Source organism: Vipera ursinii (genome assembly GCF_947247035.1).
Source record: "Vipera ursinii genome assembly, chromosome: Z".
NCBI classification, from domain to species: Eukaryota; Metazoa; Chordata; class Lepidosauria; order Squamata; family Viperidae; genus Vipera; species Vipera ursinii.
Genome location: NC_139517.1, coordinates 65,310,798 through 65,330,037, shown reverse-complemented (window position 1 = coordinate 65,330,037; position 19,240 = coordinate 65,310,798). Strand labels below are relative to the sequence as shown.

At 39.5% G+C, this 19,240-nt stretch overlaps 1 protein-coding gene across 1 annotated transcript in view; it reads right to left on the bottom strand.

Moving 5' to 3' along the window:
• Positions 1–5,965: 5,965 nt before the first annotated feature.
• The window catches only part of EGFR (epidermal growth factor receptor), a 213,129-nt gene continuing 199,854 nt past the window's right edge, over positions 5,966–19,240 (bottom strand). Inside the window, exons 25-28 of the mRNA XM_083378273.1 lie at positions 16,230–16,397; positions 15,782–15,829; positions 13,649–13,751; positions 5,966–11,838 (exon numbers count right to left, since the gene is read on the bottom strand). Of these exons, the coding sequence (XP_083234399.1) occupies positions 11,462–11,838; positions 13,649–13,751; positions 15,782–15,829; positions 16,230–16,397 (696 nt within the window). The 3' untranslated portion in view covers positions 5,966–11,461. The remainder of the gene's footprint in view (positions 11,839–13,648; positions 13,752–15,781; positions 15,830–16,229; positions 16,398–19,240) is intronic.

Below are 19,240 nucleotides of genomic sequence, written 5' to 3'. Positions count from 1 at the left end.
GCTAAGATGGTCAACCTTCTTAGCAGCCTATTCCTATCAACTAATACATAAACCAGGTAAAGAATTGGGTCATGCTGACTGCCTCAGCAGACTGCCCATACAAACCAGGGACCCAGACCCAGCCCCAGCCAGCCAGATTTTAGCAATCTCCCAACTTCCAGAATGCCCCCTGACTGCAAACATCATAGCTAATAATTCTGCCAAAGATAAAATACTTGCCAGAATCCTCAAATGGGCCACAACAGGATGGCCAGCTCAAAATCCACAACCTCAATTCCAACCTTATTATAACAGAAAAAATGAGATCTCAACACATAGAGGATGCCTGCTGTGGGGAAATAGGGTCATCATACCAGAGAGAAACATAGACCAAACATTACAAATTTTACACGAAGGACACCCTGGAATTGTAAAAATGAAGGCGATGGCTAGAAGTTATGTGTGGTGGCCAGGCATAGATAAACAAATAGAAAAGTACGTAGGTGGGTGTTATACCTGTCAAGAGACCAGGAATGAACCACCCCAGGCTCCAATCCATAAATGGGAGACAACAAGAAACCCTTGGTCACGTATACATGTAGATTTTGCGGGACCCATCCAAGGCCAAAGTTTCTTAATTGTAGTAGACAGCCACTCAAAATGGCTGGAAGTCACCCCCCTTAGAACAATAACGTCCCAAGCCACTATTCAAGCTTTACGAAAAATATTCGCTACGCACGGCTTACCTGACACCATAGTCTCTGACAACGGGCCTCAATTCACCTCTCGTGAATTTCAGATCTTCGCTATGAAGAATTGTATTAGGCTGGTCACGTCGGCGCCGTTCCACCCTTCGTCAAACGGAATGGCTGAAATTATGGTACGATCCACGAAAGAAGCATTAAAAAAATTCGTTAAAGGAAACTGGCAGAGGCGCCTCAGCCAGTTCCTCTTAGCACAACACACAACACCATGCTCTACGACCGGCAAATCACCAGCAGAATTAAGATGGGGGAGAAGGCTAATAACACGTCTGGACAGACTGCACCCTGACACGTATCCAGAAAAAGAACCACACCCCCACCCTACCCGCACACTCAACCCAGGTCAATTGATTTGGGCACGATCATACACAGATAAAAACAAGTGGGTCCAAGGAACAGTAATAAAACAAACAGGGCCCATCTCATACCTTATAGCTACGCAAGCACAGGGCAACATACGCCGCCATATTGATCAGCTCAGACCCAGACAACCACCACACAATTCTGGGCAACCAACCAATGCCAGCATACAGCTCCCACCGGAAATGCTGCCTATTCCAAACCAGGAAGAAGAACACCAAAACGAAGACCCGGAACCTCACCACCCTCCACCCCTTCGCCACTCAAACAGGAATCGAAGACCACCCACCTACCTAAAAGACTATCAGTGGGCAGGTTCAAACATCCAAGAAGACGGAAACGCACCAGGGGAGGGGTAAGGGGTGTGTTATATACGTAAACAATCCCCTGAGAGAGATGTATATATGTTAACTGTTCAAATAATACGGCAGCAGCAAGCGTATAAACTAAAAGCAGCCTGACAAGAAAACACGCGGGAACTTTGACAGCTGTCAAAGTTCCCCGCACCGCGCAGGCGCCACCACTGACAGCTCGCGGCTGTCAAACGCCGGACTACGAAGAAGCCTGAGCTGTCAAAGCGTCCACCGTACAGCGCAGGCGCAACCACTGACAGCTCGCGGCTGTCAAAACACCAAGACACGCGGAAGCCAGAGCTGTCAACAAAAGACGACGCGGATTGGTCCCTGCCTGACAGGGCGCCAAAATGAACACCGCTGATTGGTCCTCACTACCAGCTGCCGGCTATAAAAGCCGGACGAGTTATTCTATGTTTGCCTTTGCTCTTAAATAAATCTGTTGTTACTAGCCTGTCGTCCCGAGTGGTCCTTGGCTACTTCAGAAAGGGTCCTAGCTTCTTTATAATAGGGCATAGTATAGTTGATTGATTTATATGATAAATTATATGGCTGCCCATCTAGCTTGCAAGATTCTGGGTGACTAAAAGTTAAAAACCAAATAAAAATACAGCTAAAACAATCAAAATCAAAACAACAGAAATAACATAAAATAACCTAGTAGCCAAGAACACTCATGATATCCCTTACTAAACACAACTATAACCAAGAAATTGGCATAACTACCAGGGTCTCAATGTCAAAATCAAGTTTTTAATGCTTTGTGAGTGATTGCTTTTAAAGTCAATCAAGAAGAAGAAGAAGAAGAAGAAGAAGAAGAAGAAGAAGAAGAAGAAGAAGAAGAAGAAGAAGAAGAAGAAGAAGAAGAAGCCGCAGCAGCTATTCTTTCAATTGTGTTCAGTTCTTGGCAATTCTAAGGACAGCTCTCTCCACATTTTCTGAAACAGCTTCTTTCAATTTTTTATGCTTCTTAAAGAAAACCTTAGTTGGTGATAATTATTGCTAGCATCTCCTCACCTAGAGAGATACCTAAGTACACTTTTCTAGTATCTAAATCCATTTTCAGTTTCCTTGAAATTTCCTTCCTGAAATTTACTTGGCTGTCCTGATCTTCTTCTAGCAGGGAGAGTCTTGATGGTCTTAGACTTATCAAAAGCTTTAAAAATCATTGATTAAGATAGAAATTTTGAGAGCTGAATGTGGACTTTTTCCTTACAAATGTGGTAAGGTGGATCATATCCAGAGGGTAGCAGGGTACTGCTTATTTGCACTGCCATTTTGCACCTGCATTTATTGCTCATGCCTTGGAGGAGAATGCCCCTTGGGACTAGAAACACATCCTGCACATACCAGTCATTCAGTGAATGAGTTTCACTCCATGTGTCTTTGAAACCAGTCCTGTAGAGAAAGGCATCATATTTTTCTTGGACAAATCTTAGGAAGAAAGATGGAATTATAGTATTATAAGCAAACCAACTTTGCATTTTCCAAGATAGCATTAGGATTTACTATCATCATCATCATCACCTGATAATATTTTCTAATAGGGAGTCTATCTTATCTACTGTTACTGCTACTGACCAATAAGCAGTATATCCTCCTTAAATCCTGAAATAAAAGCTGACTGAAATTTTCCATTGAGTAAAACAACAGAGACATGTGCAAAAAAAGCTGCTTTCAAGATATTATTTTAAAAAAAGATTTATTGGGCTTTTCTGAACAGCACAGTCCCTAGGACTCCTCTTGTAATTAGCTGTACTCATTGGATATGGAAAACAATCTTGTTTCTTTTTAACTTCAGCTTCTGAACTAATGTAGACTGGTTCCTTTTATATGCTATAGTTTTCCTAGGATATCCATATTATGTGTCAAGATTATATTTTCTTTTCTCTTAAATGCATGAATTACATTGCAATTTCATGACCCAAGATTGGGCAAAGGTTTCTTTAGCTTGGGTCTCCCTTTTGATCAAGCATTAACTGTGAGTTCAGGAGGGCCCCCCAAAGCCACAGACCTATTTCTTCAGTGGGAGTGTGAACCCATCCAGAGCTGGGACAAATACTGATATTTTACCAAATAATTTATGAAGAAACGGTACCTCCAATTTGCCAGGACTCTAGCCTGCCAGAGTAAGATAGGTGCCCAATCAATCAATAAATAAATTCAGCCTCAGCCTTTTGTCTTACCCAGATTCCCCAAAAGACATTCTCCAAAATGCATTGTAAATATTAACTCTCAGATTCTCTTTGCCCACTCTTGCCATACATCTTAGCAACAAAAACTTACTCCTCTTTTAATATTATTCTCAGTCAGTTTAGCTGACTTTCAGGGCAAAGCTATTTCTTGTCTGATTGCTACTAGCAAGAGCAATATTAAGAAAAAATTAAGGGAAACTAACACCAAGGCCAATGGCAGTTGTAGCATAAACAATAAAAGCAGAGATGTGCTGCCAATTTATTAACATGGGTCTTTCCTATGGGGGGGGGAGAGGGAGATGAGGAGGAAAGGCATTATGTGGTGGTCCAGAAAAACCAAAGGCATTCTGTTTCGTTTGCTTTCTCCTTTCTCCTTGTCTAGAACTAAGTCTAGAACTATATTAAGAGAAGTTACATTGATTGATAGGACTAGTTACAAAGTATGGACCTAATCTGTCTTAAATCTTCAAGTGCTCTCTCCACCCCACATCACTGAACTGGGATGAAATAGCAACCTAGATACAGTCAGGTTTTTATTGTAACTAGCACCATCAATCAATATTTTTTGTGAGCAAAACCTTCCTTGGGACTCTTTTCTGCTTTATTTCACCATCCTGCATAATTGCAGTGTTAAACTTTATTAAGCCAGTTTTTGAGAAGGCCTTTGATAATCCCCTAAAATATAATAGGGGCCTTCCCAAATCCTACAGTAGACCTTCAATAAAAATTGTAACAGGAGATTTTAAGAAATATTAAGCCTTTGCAGAACAGCAGGGCATATAAAATACAATGTGCAGGATCAGAGTGTACAGTTCATAAATATGGACATAATCTATTTGTGAGATTATATCCTTTTCCAGAGCTAAGCTGACATATTCCCTTTCTTGAATTGGACCTGACACTTTTTAAGAAAATTGGATTTGTAAAAAATGGCAACTAAGGAGATAGAATGCTTGAAGCAAAATCTGTCACTCATCCATTCAGTTATAAAAATCATCAACTGACATGCATTATTCTTACTCAGCACATTATTTGGCTTGCACAAACACTTTAGACATATTGAGACCTAAGGGTTGAAAGAAAGTAGACAAATGATAAGGGTGATACAGAAATTTAATTAATAATCAAAAGAAAAGGTTACTGTCAAAACATTGCACTGGAAGCTGAGTAATTGTGTAATAAAATTGCAGAGCTGGAAGAAATATGAAGGGTAGGTAATGTCAGAAATGCATAAAATTGAGCTAGACTTTCTCCTGCCTTTTAGTGGTGTTATTAAGTTACATGGAACTTAGGAGTCTTTTGATACTTATTTGGGAATAGGTTCAGTGAATTTATTGGATCACCTAGAGTTCCATGTGTACTCAGGTTTTCTATTCATCAAGTTTTTTTATTATAAGTAATGCAGTCTAACAACATACAATTAACAACATAAAACCAAAGGAATGTAGCAAAATGTGTCATGTGCAGTATAGGAAAGTATGACTGTGTCTTCCTAGTAATGCCAGTTACATCTTTGAGGATAGAGTCAAAAGTCTTAGAGTTTCTGTAGGGCTATACAGGATGATATTTCTGATCCTGCAGCAGAAAACTGAAAAAGTACAATTATCAATGAACAAACAACAAATTATTAGATCTCTATTTAATGGATTGATTGTTAAACTGAGAATTTATCCATTAAATCACAGCTTTACTATCTATGCTATCTACATCAAATATTTAATTATAAAAATAAAAAATGTTGTTAGGTAATATAAATTAAATACATTCAGGTTTAACAGAGATTTCTCTCTATTTCCCTCACCCGTTAAATTAAATTTTAGAATATGTATATGCATACATATGCAACACATATAGTTCATACTGAAGAGAAGATTTCATATAATATTCACTAAAATATATTTCGTTGGATTTGTTGTATGCCATCTTGTGGTGATTTACAGTATATTACAGGATATTTCTGCAGTTTTTCAATATATATATTTATTATATGACCCCCTCCCCCATTGAGAATTCAAATTCATCTATTTTCCAGTAAATTGATTCAAATATTGACTAGCAGATTTTAGTTACTCATTTAGCTACTTTTAAAGCATAGCAATTCTTTCCAGAAGCAGAAAAAGGTGACATCAATATCTTCTATGTGAAAATAATGAAATTTTGGTTCTGAATAATTTTACTGTCATAGTAGGATGTCCCTGTTACCAGATTTTTTGTCCTGCAAAGATAGCTATCTGACCACTACCTAAAAGGTGATTGCTTAAACCCACATCTTTAAATAATAACAAGTAGAAGGAGGATTGTTTCATAGGCTTTATTGAGATAAAATCATGCTTCAAAAACAAATTACAGTCATTTTTGAAAACAAAGAATGTGAAATTTTAAGACTACAAAGTATTTGCATTAAAAAATATTGGTAGCTTATGCAACTGCCACTTTCAAAATGGACTGTAAGAAAAAAACCACAAAATATTAAAGTAGCCCTTTATTTTGTGCAAAGCGCTTCTTTTGAAAAGTTTTATAAAATGTATTTTTGTAGGTTTAATCTAATAGGGAATTACCAAGACACTACTGTCATTTCATAAAGCTATTTTTACTTTCTCTGCTCTCTGTACAGTAGTCTCTCTCTGTCTCTATCTTCCAAATTCAGCATCTTTCATTGCCCAGATTATGAAGAAAAGAATTTTTGTATTTACAATACAGAGCATATAGAAAAAAGATCCAATTAATTTTTTTCCTTGGAAATTTAGGAATTGTAAAAATCAAAGCAGACAAAGTCTAGCATTTTATCAAACAATATTATTTAGAGAGACATACATTTATTTACACAATAATTTTGGGACATAGACACAGTCTCTGTCTTCTCTCTTTATATGATCTCTATTTTTAATTTCTTCCTGCTGATATCTCTGAATTATTGTATTTTCAATATTGTGACGATAAGCTTCTGGAATACCTGGAATATTAATGTATCCAGAAGTAACACATTGGAAATCAAACATTCTCCAGATTGCCTCAAATAAATGTCAAGTAAATGGTTACTGGATTATTGGATAGGGCAGCAGGAATAAACATCTTAACGGTCAATCAATACTGTAAATAACTGTTATACTATTGTTACCCCAACATTTTAAGGAGCAATTTCCATTAATTTTACTGGAATATGGTTCTACATTAATACATTGGGGGAATAATAACAATTCTCTTAATTTCTGGATCATTCTGCATGTTGACATAATTTCAAATTAAATTTAAAAAAACAAACAAAAGCAGACCTTTCAGTATCACTAATGCCAGAAGGCAGTCCTTTACTACACAACAAATGTAATATGCTATATTACAATAATTCCCCCATATTAAAAGATGGAAAAGAATTATATAAATCTTTTTCATCACTTGATATACACAGATTAACATTAAAACACAGATACAGATATTTGTTAGTTCTTAATTTGTCTACTGCTACATTCAATTGGATTACAATGCCTTAATTGGTATACAAACTCCTTTTGTAGATGACTGTATTTACAATGCTTAAGCTACTGATATGCATTCTATTATTCTTGTATAATGTCTATTTGGAACAGAAATGCAGGTCAGTGGTTTGAAAGCTAAACAAACACTACAAATACTTTATAGACCTGTTTTATTCTTATCTACATAAAGCTAATGCATTTCAGTGATCTCACAGTAACTCCACAGGATCTTTTTTGAATTCAGTTTCTAATTCCTGGTGAAACACTTATGAGCTCTGGGCCAGAATATGCATCCCATTCCTAGCTAGCAAATTAAATTCTTATGCACCAAATAGTTACCCATATATGTACCTACATGTTGTACGTAATTTTCCCTTAGTAAATCTGGTCACAGAACGTGACTTTCTTTTTCTAAATATTGCATTACAGTGCTGATGATGTTGCCTAATGCTGATGATGTTATCTAACTGGGCAATAAAACAACTGCTAGCACAGAGAGCATCAAGGACTCCACAATTCAACCCTGAGCTACAGACATTTTCTTCCATTGGAATTATATAAATTTCATCAAACAACTACACAATTCCCTTTATCCTTATAGTACAATACTGTACTTTTAAAATTATCTTTATATTCTGCCTTTTCTTTGGAAGAGTGATATGGCAGATAGAATATTCCCTTCGTATCATTTTCTCCAAGCAACTTTTAAATTAGGTTGAGTTAAAGGTTACCCAGGAAATCTTTGCGCCTAAATATAGACTGGGTCTCCCTAGTCTCAGTCTAGTCTCTTTAACACTGTCTAATAAGAATAACTGTCTTATTACCATTCCCTGAATCCATATTAGTACTGAACTTTCCATTGAAGCCTATCTTAAAAAGCAATGAACAATTTTTGCCATTCATTGACTGGTGTTGCTCTAGGAAAGTACATCACACTCTCTTGTTTAAAATAGGAGTCTAGTTATGCCCAATCACAATTAATGTTCTCTTACATTAATAATAAGAACCTAGGAAAGCGGTGATAATCAACTTTTTATTTATGAATTTATAACAAGAATGTCTTCTTGACAATGTCCTCAGTTATAACATCCAAATATCCTTTTTCATGTACAAAGAAGTGTATTTTTAATGTGCAGCAGCTGTATATATTTTTTTTCTAAAAAGAATTATTTAAAAAGTCTGATGCCAGATAAAAAGTGGAATATTATAAGGAATATGAAAAAATAATATGGATCTTAAAGAGAAAGAAATATGTTTACCAGCAACTGAAGATTTTACATCTGCAGGGCTGCTCCTTGGCAGTATGATATATTGATTACACTGTTGATACACAATTTAAACATGGCTGATAAGAACAAATAGATTCCCCCCCACTTTTTCTAACATATTTTCTCACAGAGAAATATAAATCATACACAATTAGAGCATGTTAATAACTGCTGACATTGAAGAGGTGGATAATAGTTTTTATTTTATTATCTAAGTCCCCAAAATGAAATCCTTGTTCAGAAATGCAAAGTATCACTTAGGCTGACTTCATACATAACCACAATTTACACAAATCTTTTGATTGGGAATCAAAGGAAAAAATCATTATATGTAACAATCCAAGGTGGTTTTACACCGTATACCTCCTGCTATATAATAATTTGTTTACTTGATATCATGCATATAGAATTGTACCGAATTCCTGCAAATCAGAGCAGGAAATGTATATACAGCTCATTGCATGTATGTAGTATGTATACATTCTGGCAACTTAATGAGAATTAGTTCACACTATCATATTTTCCATAGTTACCTATGGCTACAAAAGCTGGACCATGAAAAAAACTGATCAGGAGGAAAATTGACTTGTTCAATCTTTGGTGTTGGAGAAGGCTCTTGCACATTTCTTGTAGAGCAAATGTGACAAAGAAGCAAATATGGAGCATACAAAACTAGAAATATAGCCGAAAAAATAAAATTTGGCCTTACGTATTTTGGCCATGTCAAAAAGGCAGTTAAGTTTGGAATCATTAATAAAAGGAAATGAGGCCACCATAAAAACATGGTTGCTAGATACCATCAAAACCAATACTGCCAGATCATAAAACCACTACTAAAAGAAGTCATACAATATGGAGAGAGAGATGGTTCATAGAATTGCTGAGAATTTGACAATGAAGTAGATAGCATCCATCACCAGCATAAATGCAGACACCTTTAAGTTTGGAAAGGAATTCTTGTCCCTTCTATGCAATAAATATGGAAAATGTTTCAAATACTTTCACAATAAAATACTGGATTTGTTTGTCCAAATCAGAGTTTCCAGATATATTTATAGTCTCTATAGTCTTTAGTTTCCATTACCCATAGCCAAGTCAACAACACTGTAAAGAATATTCATGATGATTTGGTGCTTCATAGTGAACTATTTAGAATATCACCAACTTTTTGAGGATACATTTATATGTGTGATTAGTTTTTTTCAACTATGTGATGATTTTTACCTTATTTTTCCTGGGATATGAAATGCCATAACCCAACATATTGAATTATACTCAGGGCTACTTTCCATATGTATTTATATAATTTACATAATTTATAGTATTCCTAAAAAGAGGAATAGCTATTGTTCAATGATTTTTATTGTAGTAAAGGTAGGGATTGTAATGATTACATTCAGCATTATTTGAACAATATAGAAATTGTTATATAGTGGCCTTATCACATATCAAAGTCATAAACTCAAACTAAGAGGGATAACAGTATTAGACAGCATTGCCACTACTCCCATGATATAAGAGACCAGGAGAGTCAAGTGCTACATAATGGAGCTAGACTTAGTCAAGCTGTAGTATTATGCATACTAGCACAGAAATAAATCCCACTAAATTTAATAGGTCTTATTTTAAAATAGGCCTATACTAGATCACACTACTAGGTTGCAATCCTATATACTCCTATTAGATAGGCAACTGTACTGAATTTATTGGGCTAAGTTCTGAATAGAAATATGTACAAGCATTGTATTAGAACATCAGTTTAATATATAATGATCAGGCTGGCCTGAAAACCATCCTACATTGGTGGAATACTTTGGACGAATAAATTAATTTACCTCTTTAAATGCAGTTGCTGAATCATGCCTCATTAGACTTCTGCAAATTAGCTGATTATCATATATTTAGTTATAATGCTGAATTTTGGTATAAAAATATTTTCCCTGGATGTAATTTTTTCTCCACTAATAATTTCTGCATAAATTAACAATAAATGAAAGTTAGCCACATGATACACTTTGTTCAGTTTTTGCAATAAATTTCTCCAAGATCCATCGTTAGTACATGTAATGGATGTATGTAATAATTCAATTTTAGCCAAATGGCATTTCCTTACCATTTTATATACATACTGTGTTCAAATGCAGCAAGGCAGTGAAGTGGAAGGTTTGATGTGCAAAACAAGAACTAATGTTTTCAATTTGCAGATATTTAAGTTCATTTTTCATGCCTCTAAAGATCATGAAACTAAGATACAAGCACAAAACCACAAGAGACCAAAAAAACGACGCTGCTCATACCTGTTACAGAGATATGCAAGAGAGTACCTGATGACCATTCCTGAACTTTTTGGATTTTATCAACATTCCTGAACTGAAACCTGCAGAACTTCCCAACAGTAGTAGTGGCAGTATATGCTGTATGAAACACATTGGCATTCTTTCTCCCAATGTAATCAAAGGTTATATTGAGCAGAATTCTCACATTTTAAAAAAATATTATTTTCATTGCAAATAGAATAGCAAATAAGCTGGTGTTCAAATAGCTGGACTAAAGCATAGGAACAGGCTTTCTTTAAATCCAACTGCTGGTAATTCTATTAAGGAGACTGGCAAAATGATTTGAGTCTTGAGTCCTTCCACTTACCCTGTGCTCCTTTCACTGTGATCCACATGGAATAAATAACTTGTCATTTGCTATCATAAAGGCTTTTTTTAAAGAAGTACCACAAATTACCTATAAAAGATAAGATATCAAATAGACTTAAGGTGGATGCTTATTACAGCAGTTAATATTAAAAAAAAGACTGTGATTATAATATATAGCTTAAGAAAAAATATTACTTGGTCGTTGATATTTCTTGGTTCTTTGTTGCATCTTTTGTAAACACAGAAATAAATGAAGTTCTAAGCAAACTTGCTGAAACGATACAGACACATGAATCAAAAAAGTGTACACCAAAATGTAATGATGATTTTTAATCTAACCATAGTCTGTTTCTATATAGCAAACAACTCTTTCATCTGTGTTCCTTGCCTGTATTGCTCAGATTATACAAAGTGTCTATCATGGTCATGCTGAGGCTTCAATGTATTCATTTTTTGGCACTGCTACCCTTAGGTATTCTGGATTCTCAGCTGGAGGAAGTTTAACAATACCATTAGGCTTGTTGTCTCTTGGCAAGAAATCTTGCTGATAGTCTGGATTGTCCAGATTGATTTGGTGATTGGCTGTCTGGTCCCAGTAGGAAGAGCTATCAAAAACCGTGTTAGCCAAAGGCGAGAGGCTTGTGTTGAGATATTCTGGGTTATCCAGTGCTGTGTTATGCAGCTTTTCATGATTTGAATCATTCATAGACTTTGGATCAATGGGAAAGGAGAAAGTGTTGTAGACTGGATTTTGTACCATAGAAGCAGAGGCATTTGGGGTCACTTGCTGGTTTACGTATTCTGAAATGGTTTTAGAAAGACAAAACATATATTAAGAACAGTATATATGACTCAATATGTTACCTTTATTTAACTGCAAATTTCTATTAATGAGACAATGTTCATTAATTATTAAATCAATACAGCCTTCTGGAGACCAGTAAAAGTTCACACTAACTGATGCAATTACTGCCTTTTAAAAATCAAGTTTATACTGCAAACACCACAATCTGTAACTAGTTTTGTCCATTGGTAAAGCTTATCTTCTTTCAAATCAATGGAGCCTCCTTCACATAGCTCTTGTGAATGCTGGTATCTGAAGAAAGACTAGCAAGAGACAAAGCATTGTTGCAGTGTTTGGTAACACAAAGAGACAGCTACACCTGACAGATCTAGATAAAGTCCCTGAAGCAATAGCACTCTGAGAAAGTCACAATACATTACCTAGTTGTAAAGATCTTTCCTTGGATTTTATGACTTTGTTTCTGAACTCTCACTTTCTTTTTCTGCTTCTCTAGAGTTTTCTCTACTTGTGTGTTTATATGAAACTTGGACTTTCTGTAGTATACAATACTGATTTATGCAGGGACTATTGTTTATGAGGCTAGGAAACATTTCAATATTAAACTGCCTATGAACAAATGGAATCCAGGTACAACATGGACAATTTATTATATAGGTCAGAAGGCAGAAAATGAGATTACTAGTAAAAATCTTAAGCAGATAGGACAGTAGTTAGGAAAACAAAAGTCTAAAAGACACTGAAAAACAAAACTAAACAGCATGAACAATGACTAACAGTGTTATAAGATTTCATGAAGTGGGATAAAGATAACGTAACAGTAGCCAGTCACACTATTTTAGACCAGCAAATATTCACCCCCAGACTTAGGATGCCATTAGCTTCAGGTTGTTTTAACTCACCTCTAACAACCACTCTTGAAGGAAAGTTCAGGAAAATATCTTATTCTTTAAGAGTCTGTCCTTATGTGAAGGAGCAGTTGAAAATACAATTCATTTATATTTGTATTGTCCATTTTTTATAAATAGATTGCTATATTTTGTATCCCTCAGAGCAAATTTTTCCATTATTTGATATAGTTGTTAGCCATCTCTGTGTTTGAATGTGACCACAGTTTGTTTTACGGTTTGTAAAATCCATTATAACCAATCACATTGATTATTTGGTTATTGTTTATTTTTATCTGCTTTTATTTTGTTAGTTTTAATTTCTATCATCTTCTAAATGGAATTTTGGTTACTGACATAATAAAACTGATAGTCTAATTTTAAATGGTGTTTCTTTCCAAAGGATAAAATCCAAAAACTTATTCTTCCTGTGATTAATGTTATCAGAGAGGAACAGAAAGGTTCAAAAGAGTCTGTGTTCTTACCTGGATGCAATGTATGGCTATGAAAGTTGGACCATAAGAAAGGCTGAGCATCAAAGAATTGAGGCCTTTGTACTATGGTGCTGGAGAAGAATCCTGTGAGTCCCTTGGACTGCAAGGCATTCAAACCGGTCAGTCCTAGAGGAGATCAACCCTGACTGCTCTTTAGAAGGCCAGATCCTGAAGTTGAAACTCAAATACTTTGGCTACCTTATGAGAAGGAAGGACTCACTGGAGAAGAGCCTAATGTTGGGAAAGATTGAGGGCAAGAGAAGAAGGGGACGACAGAGAATGAGGTGACTGGATGGAGTCACTGAAGCAATAGGCATGAGCTTAAACAGATTCCAGAAGATGGTAGAGGACAGGAAGGCCTGGAGGAACATCGTCCATGGGGTCATGATGGATCGGAAATGACTTAGCAACTAACAACAACAACTTACCTGGAGCAGGCAGAAAGCCATCATCCAGACTGTCATCTAGGAAAACTGCAGTTGGATCTGAACTGTATCTCTGGATGAAACTGTCTTCTCTCACTGGATGGTCCTGTTAATTATAAAGTACAGTTTAATAAGAGGAATCAGTACTCCATTGTTGACACAAAAAAGGCATTCTAATTCCAAACAATGGCTTGCAGGAAGAGTTTTATATATATATTCTAATGAATGGCAAAAAATTACCATTAAACAAATCAGAAGTTACTGGAATTGATCATTTATTTAGCGTATGGCTGGTCACACACAGAATTAAAAGCACTTCATATTTACAAGTTAGAACAGTTAAAACGTTTTTTTTTAAAAAAGAAGCAATTATAAAACCTAAGAGGAAAACAGAAATAACATTTCAGAGTTTAATGTCGAGTTTGGAGATCCAGTCAGTAGCTGCTGTTGTTATGCAGAGGAAGTCCTTAAAATCTCCTGGGTATCTTCTATTAGTGCATTCCCTCACTATATGTTGGATAGTCTGTCGGGGAGCCCTGCAATCACATTGTGCTGAAGGTGTCTTTCCCCATTTATACAGAGAATCGGCACCCCCCCCATGAGTCATTCTAATTCTATTGTATGTCACCCATATGTGTCGGGGTAGATTAAATCCTGGAGGTATACTATTAGGATTAATATGCTTAGAACTATCTTGGGAGGTATAGTTACTCCATGCTTCCAACCACTTTTGTATAGTGCTCTGATGTTCGGCCAGCAGCTTAAGCGCTGTGAGGAGTGGTGGATTTCTTGACTTTAATCGACATCTTAAGAGGTCAGAGGTATAGGCATTCTTGTCGTTGTAAGTGTGGGGGAAGTGTGTGGCTAAGAACTGGTAGCCGGTGAACAGGTGTATATTTTATGCACCCAGTAATTAATCTCATCATATGGTTGAGTTGAACATCAACAAGTCTTGTATGTGAGCTGTTTATCCATACAGGTGCGCAGTATTCCGCTACAGAGTAGCAAAGCCCAAGGGCTGCACATCAAAGAGTTGGAGCTGAAGCTCCCCAAGTTGTTCCGCATAGTTTTTGCAGAATGTTGTTTCTGCTGTTAACCTTGGCAGCCATATTCTGAATATGTTTTTTTAAAAGACAGGGTCCTGTCTAAGGTGACCCCTAGATATTTTGGAGTTGCCTCATATGGGAGCAATTTGTTATTTAGGTATACACTGAGTTCTCTTTTTGCCAGTTTATTATTAAGGTGGAAAGATGATGTGACTGTCTTGCTTATGCTTGGGATTAATCTCCATTGGTGGAAGTATGTGCTCAGAGTTGTAAGGTCGGCTGTAAGTACACCTTCTGTAACTTCGATGTCCTTGTGGCTATATGCTAATGCCAAGTCATCAGCATAAGAGAACTTTGTTGATAGCGTGGGTGGTATATCAGAAATATATAAGTTGAATAAGGATGGGGACAATACAGAGCCCTGAGGGAGTCCATTATTCAGATGTCTTTGCTTACTAATTTTATCGCCCATGATGACTTGAAAGGTCCTTGCTGAGAGCATGTTATTTATTAGGTGGCCCATGGTACTACAAGGGACAGCGTGGAGGAATTTGCTTAATAGACCATCCCTCCACAATATCGTATGTATGTATCGTATGTATCGTATGCTGCTGTGACATCCACAAATACAACAGATGTTTTCAATTTATTCTGATAGCTGCTTTCAATGTGGCTAGTAAGACTAAGGACTTGATCAGCACAGCTCTGATAAGATCTAAACCCAGCCTGTTTAATCGCTATTTGTTTGTTAATTTTCTGTCCAATTCTGTTAAGTATCAACCTTTCAAGTAGTTTATAACAAACACTTAACCGAGCAATGGGGTGATAGTTTTCTGGCTTGTTGCTTTCTTTTCCAGGTTTTAATATGCTGATTAAAATGGGGGGCAAAGTTACTTGTGTCCATGGCAAACCTTAAGCGACACGTGCTACATGAGTAACAGACGGACTGGTATCCAGACATCCGCGAGGATCTCCTGGCTTCACACACAACTCCACAGTCCTTTTAAGGACTAAAAAATAGCAGAAGTGACAGAAATAACAAATACCAATACTAAAATGGAATTGATCAAACCAAATTAATCAAACTTACCCCATTTCTATCTATGCAGGTTACTGCAGAATTATTGCTTGTAGCACTCTAAAACAAAAGATAAAAATGTTTCATGAATTCATTTTAACAGGTGAAGAGTATTAGACCACTAAATACTAAACATAGAAGCCCCCCCCAATCTGAAGTAATTGGGAAACCTCCAAGTGTGTGGACCAACATCCAATATATTTAATTATGACACACACACACCCATGGAATTTAGACAGATACTATATGTATATCTCACAGCTATCCAAATTGGAGAAGACTACCTTAAAGATTAAAATTATTGTGGCAAAAAGTCTGCTCAATGAAACTGATATTAAAATAAAATGTGGTGTTTCTTAAAATGTGATACAAGATTTTTTATGAATGTTGCTGCAACAGATTAATTGCTTATTTGCTTGGAGGATAATCATTCAAAAGAACTTTAGAAACAGTCCCATACCAATGAGCTTAAGAGAGGTGTTCGTGAGTTTGATGGGCTGCTGAAAAATCCTTGATGGGGAATTAGATATTCATCTGCATCCACAATATCCTCCATGTCTTCTTCTTCTATTAGACTTCGGTAAAATTTAGAATCTGTTGGGCTGGGCAGGTGCATTCTTTCATCTCCCTACTCAGAAACAAATTCCAATTAGGATGAATAACTCCTAAATATACCACTATAACATTAAGCCTTACTACATTTTGAGAGTTAAAATATCACTAATAAAAATATTTGCTGATCAACAATAAAATATACATTTAGACTGAGATGAAGAATGGTTCTATATTCTTGGGAAATACTGTAAATTACTCTAAACACAAAAGGCACTTTATCCAGCATTCTGCTTCCATGGTGACAGATAATTTGGTCACCATTATCTGAGAAGGAAGACCCTCGGACAATGACTCCAGAGAAGATGTGGAAATCACCTCAAATGTTTTGCTTCCACACACATTATTCAGATATTTAGCCAAAGTAGAAAACTCTGAATTTTCTAGCTAGAAGTTGTTTTTTTGTCTTATTTCCTTGGTAATAACATTCTATAGGAAATTGAGTGGTACTTAGGGAAATTTACTCAGCTTATTCAACATCTCTTTCTGTGTGAAAACAGGTTAAAATGTACCGTATATACTTGAGTATAAGCCGACTCGAGTATAAGCCGAGACCCCCAATTTCACCCCCAAAAACTGGAAAAAGTTATTGACTCGAGTATAAGCCGATCCGCCGTTCTGCAAGCCTCTGCCGCCAGCAGAGGCTCGATCCGCCATTTTGCAAGCCTGAATACACAGGAATACCCTGTGTAGCCGCGGCTCGTCGGCAGGTCTCCGTTCCTCCTGCCGACCTTTGGGGAGGTTTGGGCGCCTCCCCAAACCTCGGCAGGTCTCCGTTCCTCCTGCCGACCTTTGGGGAGGTTTGGGCGCCTCCCCAAACCTCCCCAAACCTCGGCAGGTCTCCGTTCCTCCGCGCAGACCTGCCGACCTTTGGGGAGGTTTGGGCGCCTCCCCAAACCTCCCCAAACCTCGGCAGGTCTCCGTTCCTGTTTGGGGAGGTTTGGGCGCCTCCCCAAACGTCCCCAAACCTCGGCAGGTCTCCGTTCCTCCGCGCAGACCTGCCGACCTTTGGGGAGGTTTGGGCGCCTCCCCAAACGTCCCCAAACCTTGGCAGGTCTCCGTTCCTGTTTGGGGAGGTTTGGGCGCCTCCCCAAACGTCCCCAAACCTCGGCAGGTCTCCGTTCCTGTTTGGGGAGGTTTGGGCGCCTCCCCAAACCTCCCCAAGCCTCGGCAGGTCTCCGTTCCTCCGCGCAGACCTGCCGACCTTTGGGGAGGTTTGGGCGCCTCCCCAAACGTCCCCAAACCTCGGCAGGTCTCCGTTCCTGTTTGGGGAGGTTTGGGCGCCTCCCCAAACGTCCCCAAACCTCGGCAGGTCTCCGTTCCTCCGCGCAGACCTGCCGACCTTTGGGGAGGTTTGGGCGCCTCCCCAAACGTCCCCAAACCTCGGCAGGTCTCCGTTCCTGTTTGGGGAGGTTTGGGCGCCTCCCCAAACCTCCCCAAACCTCGGCAGGTCTCCTTTCCTGTTTGGGGAGGTTTGGGCGCCTCCCCAAACCTCCCCAAACCTCGGCAGGTCTCCGTTCCTCCGCGCAGACCTGCCGACCTTTGGGGAGGTTTGGGCGCCTCCCCAAACGTCCCCAAACCTCGGCAGGTCTCCGTTCCTGTTTGGGGAGGTTTGGGCGCCTCCCCAAACGTCCCCAAACCTCGGCAGGTCTCCGTTCCTCCGCGCAGACTTGCCGACCTTTGGGGAGGTTTGGGCGCCTCCCCAAACGTCCCCAAACCTCGGCAGGTCTCCGTTCCTGTTTGGGGAGGTTTGGGCGCCTCCCCAAACGTCCCCAAACCTCGGCAGGTCTCCGTTCCTCCGCGCAGACCTGCCGACCTTTGGGGAGGTTTGGGCGCCTCCCCAAACGTCCCCAAACCTCGGCAGGTCTCCGTTCCTGTTTGGGGAGGTTTGGGCGCCTCCCCAAACCTCCCCAAACCTCGGCAGGTCTCCGTTCCTGTTTGGGGAGGTTTGGGCGCCTCCCCAAACCTCCCCAAGCCTCGGCAGGTCTCCGTTCCTCCGCGCAGACCTGCCGACCTTTGGGGAGGTTTGGGCGCCTCCCCAAACGTCCCCAAACCTCGGCAGGTCTCCGTTCCTGTTTGGGGAGGTTTGGGCGCCTCCCCAAACGTCCCCAAACCTCGGCAGGTCTCCGTTCCTCCGCGCAGACCTGCCGACCTTTGGGGAGGTTTGGGCGCCTCCCCAAACGTCCCCAAACCTCGGCAGGTCTCCGTTCCTGTTTGGGGAGGTTTGGGCGCCTCCCCAAACGTCCCCAAACCTCGGCAGGTCTCCGTTCCTCCGCGCAGACCTGCCGACCTTTGGGGAGGTTTGGGCGCCTCCCCAAACGTCCCCAAACCTCGGCAGGTCTCCGTTCCTGTTTGGGGAGGTTTGGGCGCCTCCCCAAACCTCCCCAAACCTCGGCAGGTCTCCGTTCCTCCGTGCAGACCTGCCGACCTTTGGGGAGGTTTGGGCGCCTCCCCAAACGTCCCCAAACCTCGGCAGGTCTCCGTTCCTGTTTGGGGAGGTTTGGGCGCCTCCCCAAACGTCCCCAAACCTCGGCAGGTCTCCGTTCCTGTTTGGGGAGGTTTGGGCGCCTCCCCAAACCTCCCCAAACCTCGGCAGGTCTCCGTTCCTCCGCGCAGACCTGCCGACCTTTGGGGAGGTTTGGGCGCCTCCCCAAACGTCCCCAAACCTCGGCAGGTCTCCGTTCCTGTTTGGGGAGGTTTGGGCGCCTCCCCAAACGTCCCCAAACCTCGGCAGGTCTCCGTTCCTCCGCGCAGACCTGCCGACCTTTGGGGAGGTTTGGGCGCCTCCCCAAACGTCCCCAAACCTCGGCAGGTCTCCGTTCCTGTTTGGGGAGGTTTGGGCGCCTCCCCAAACGTCCC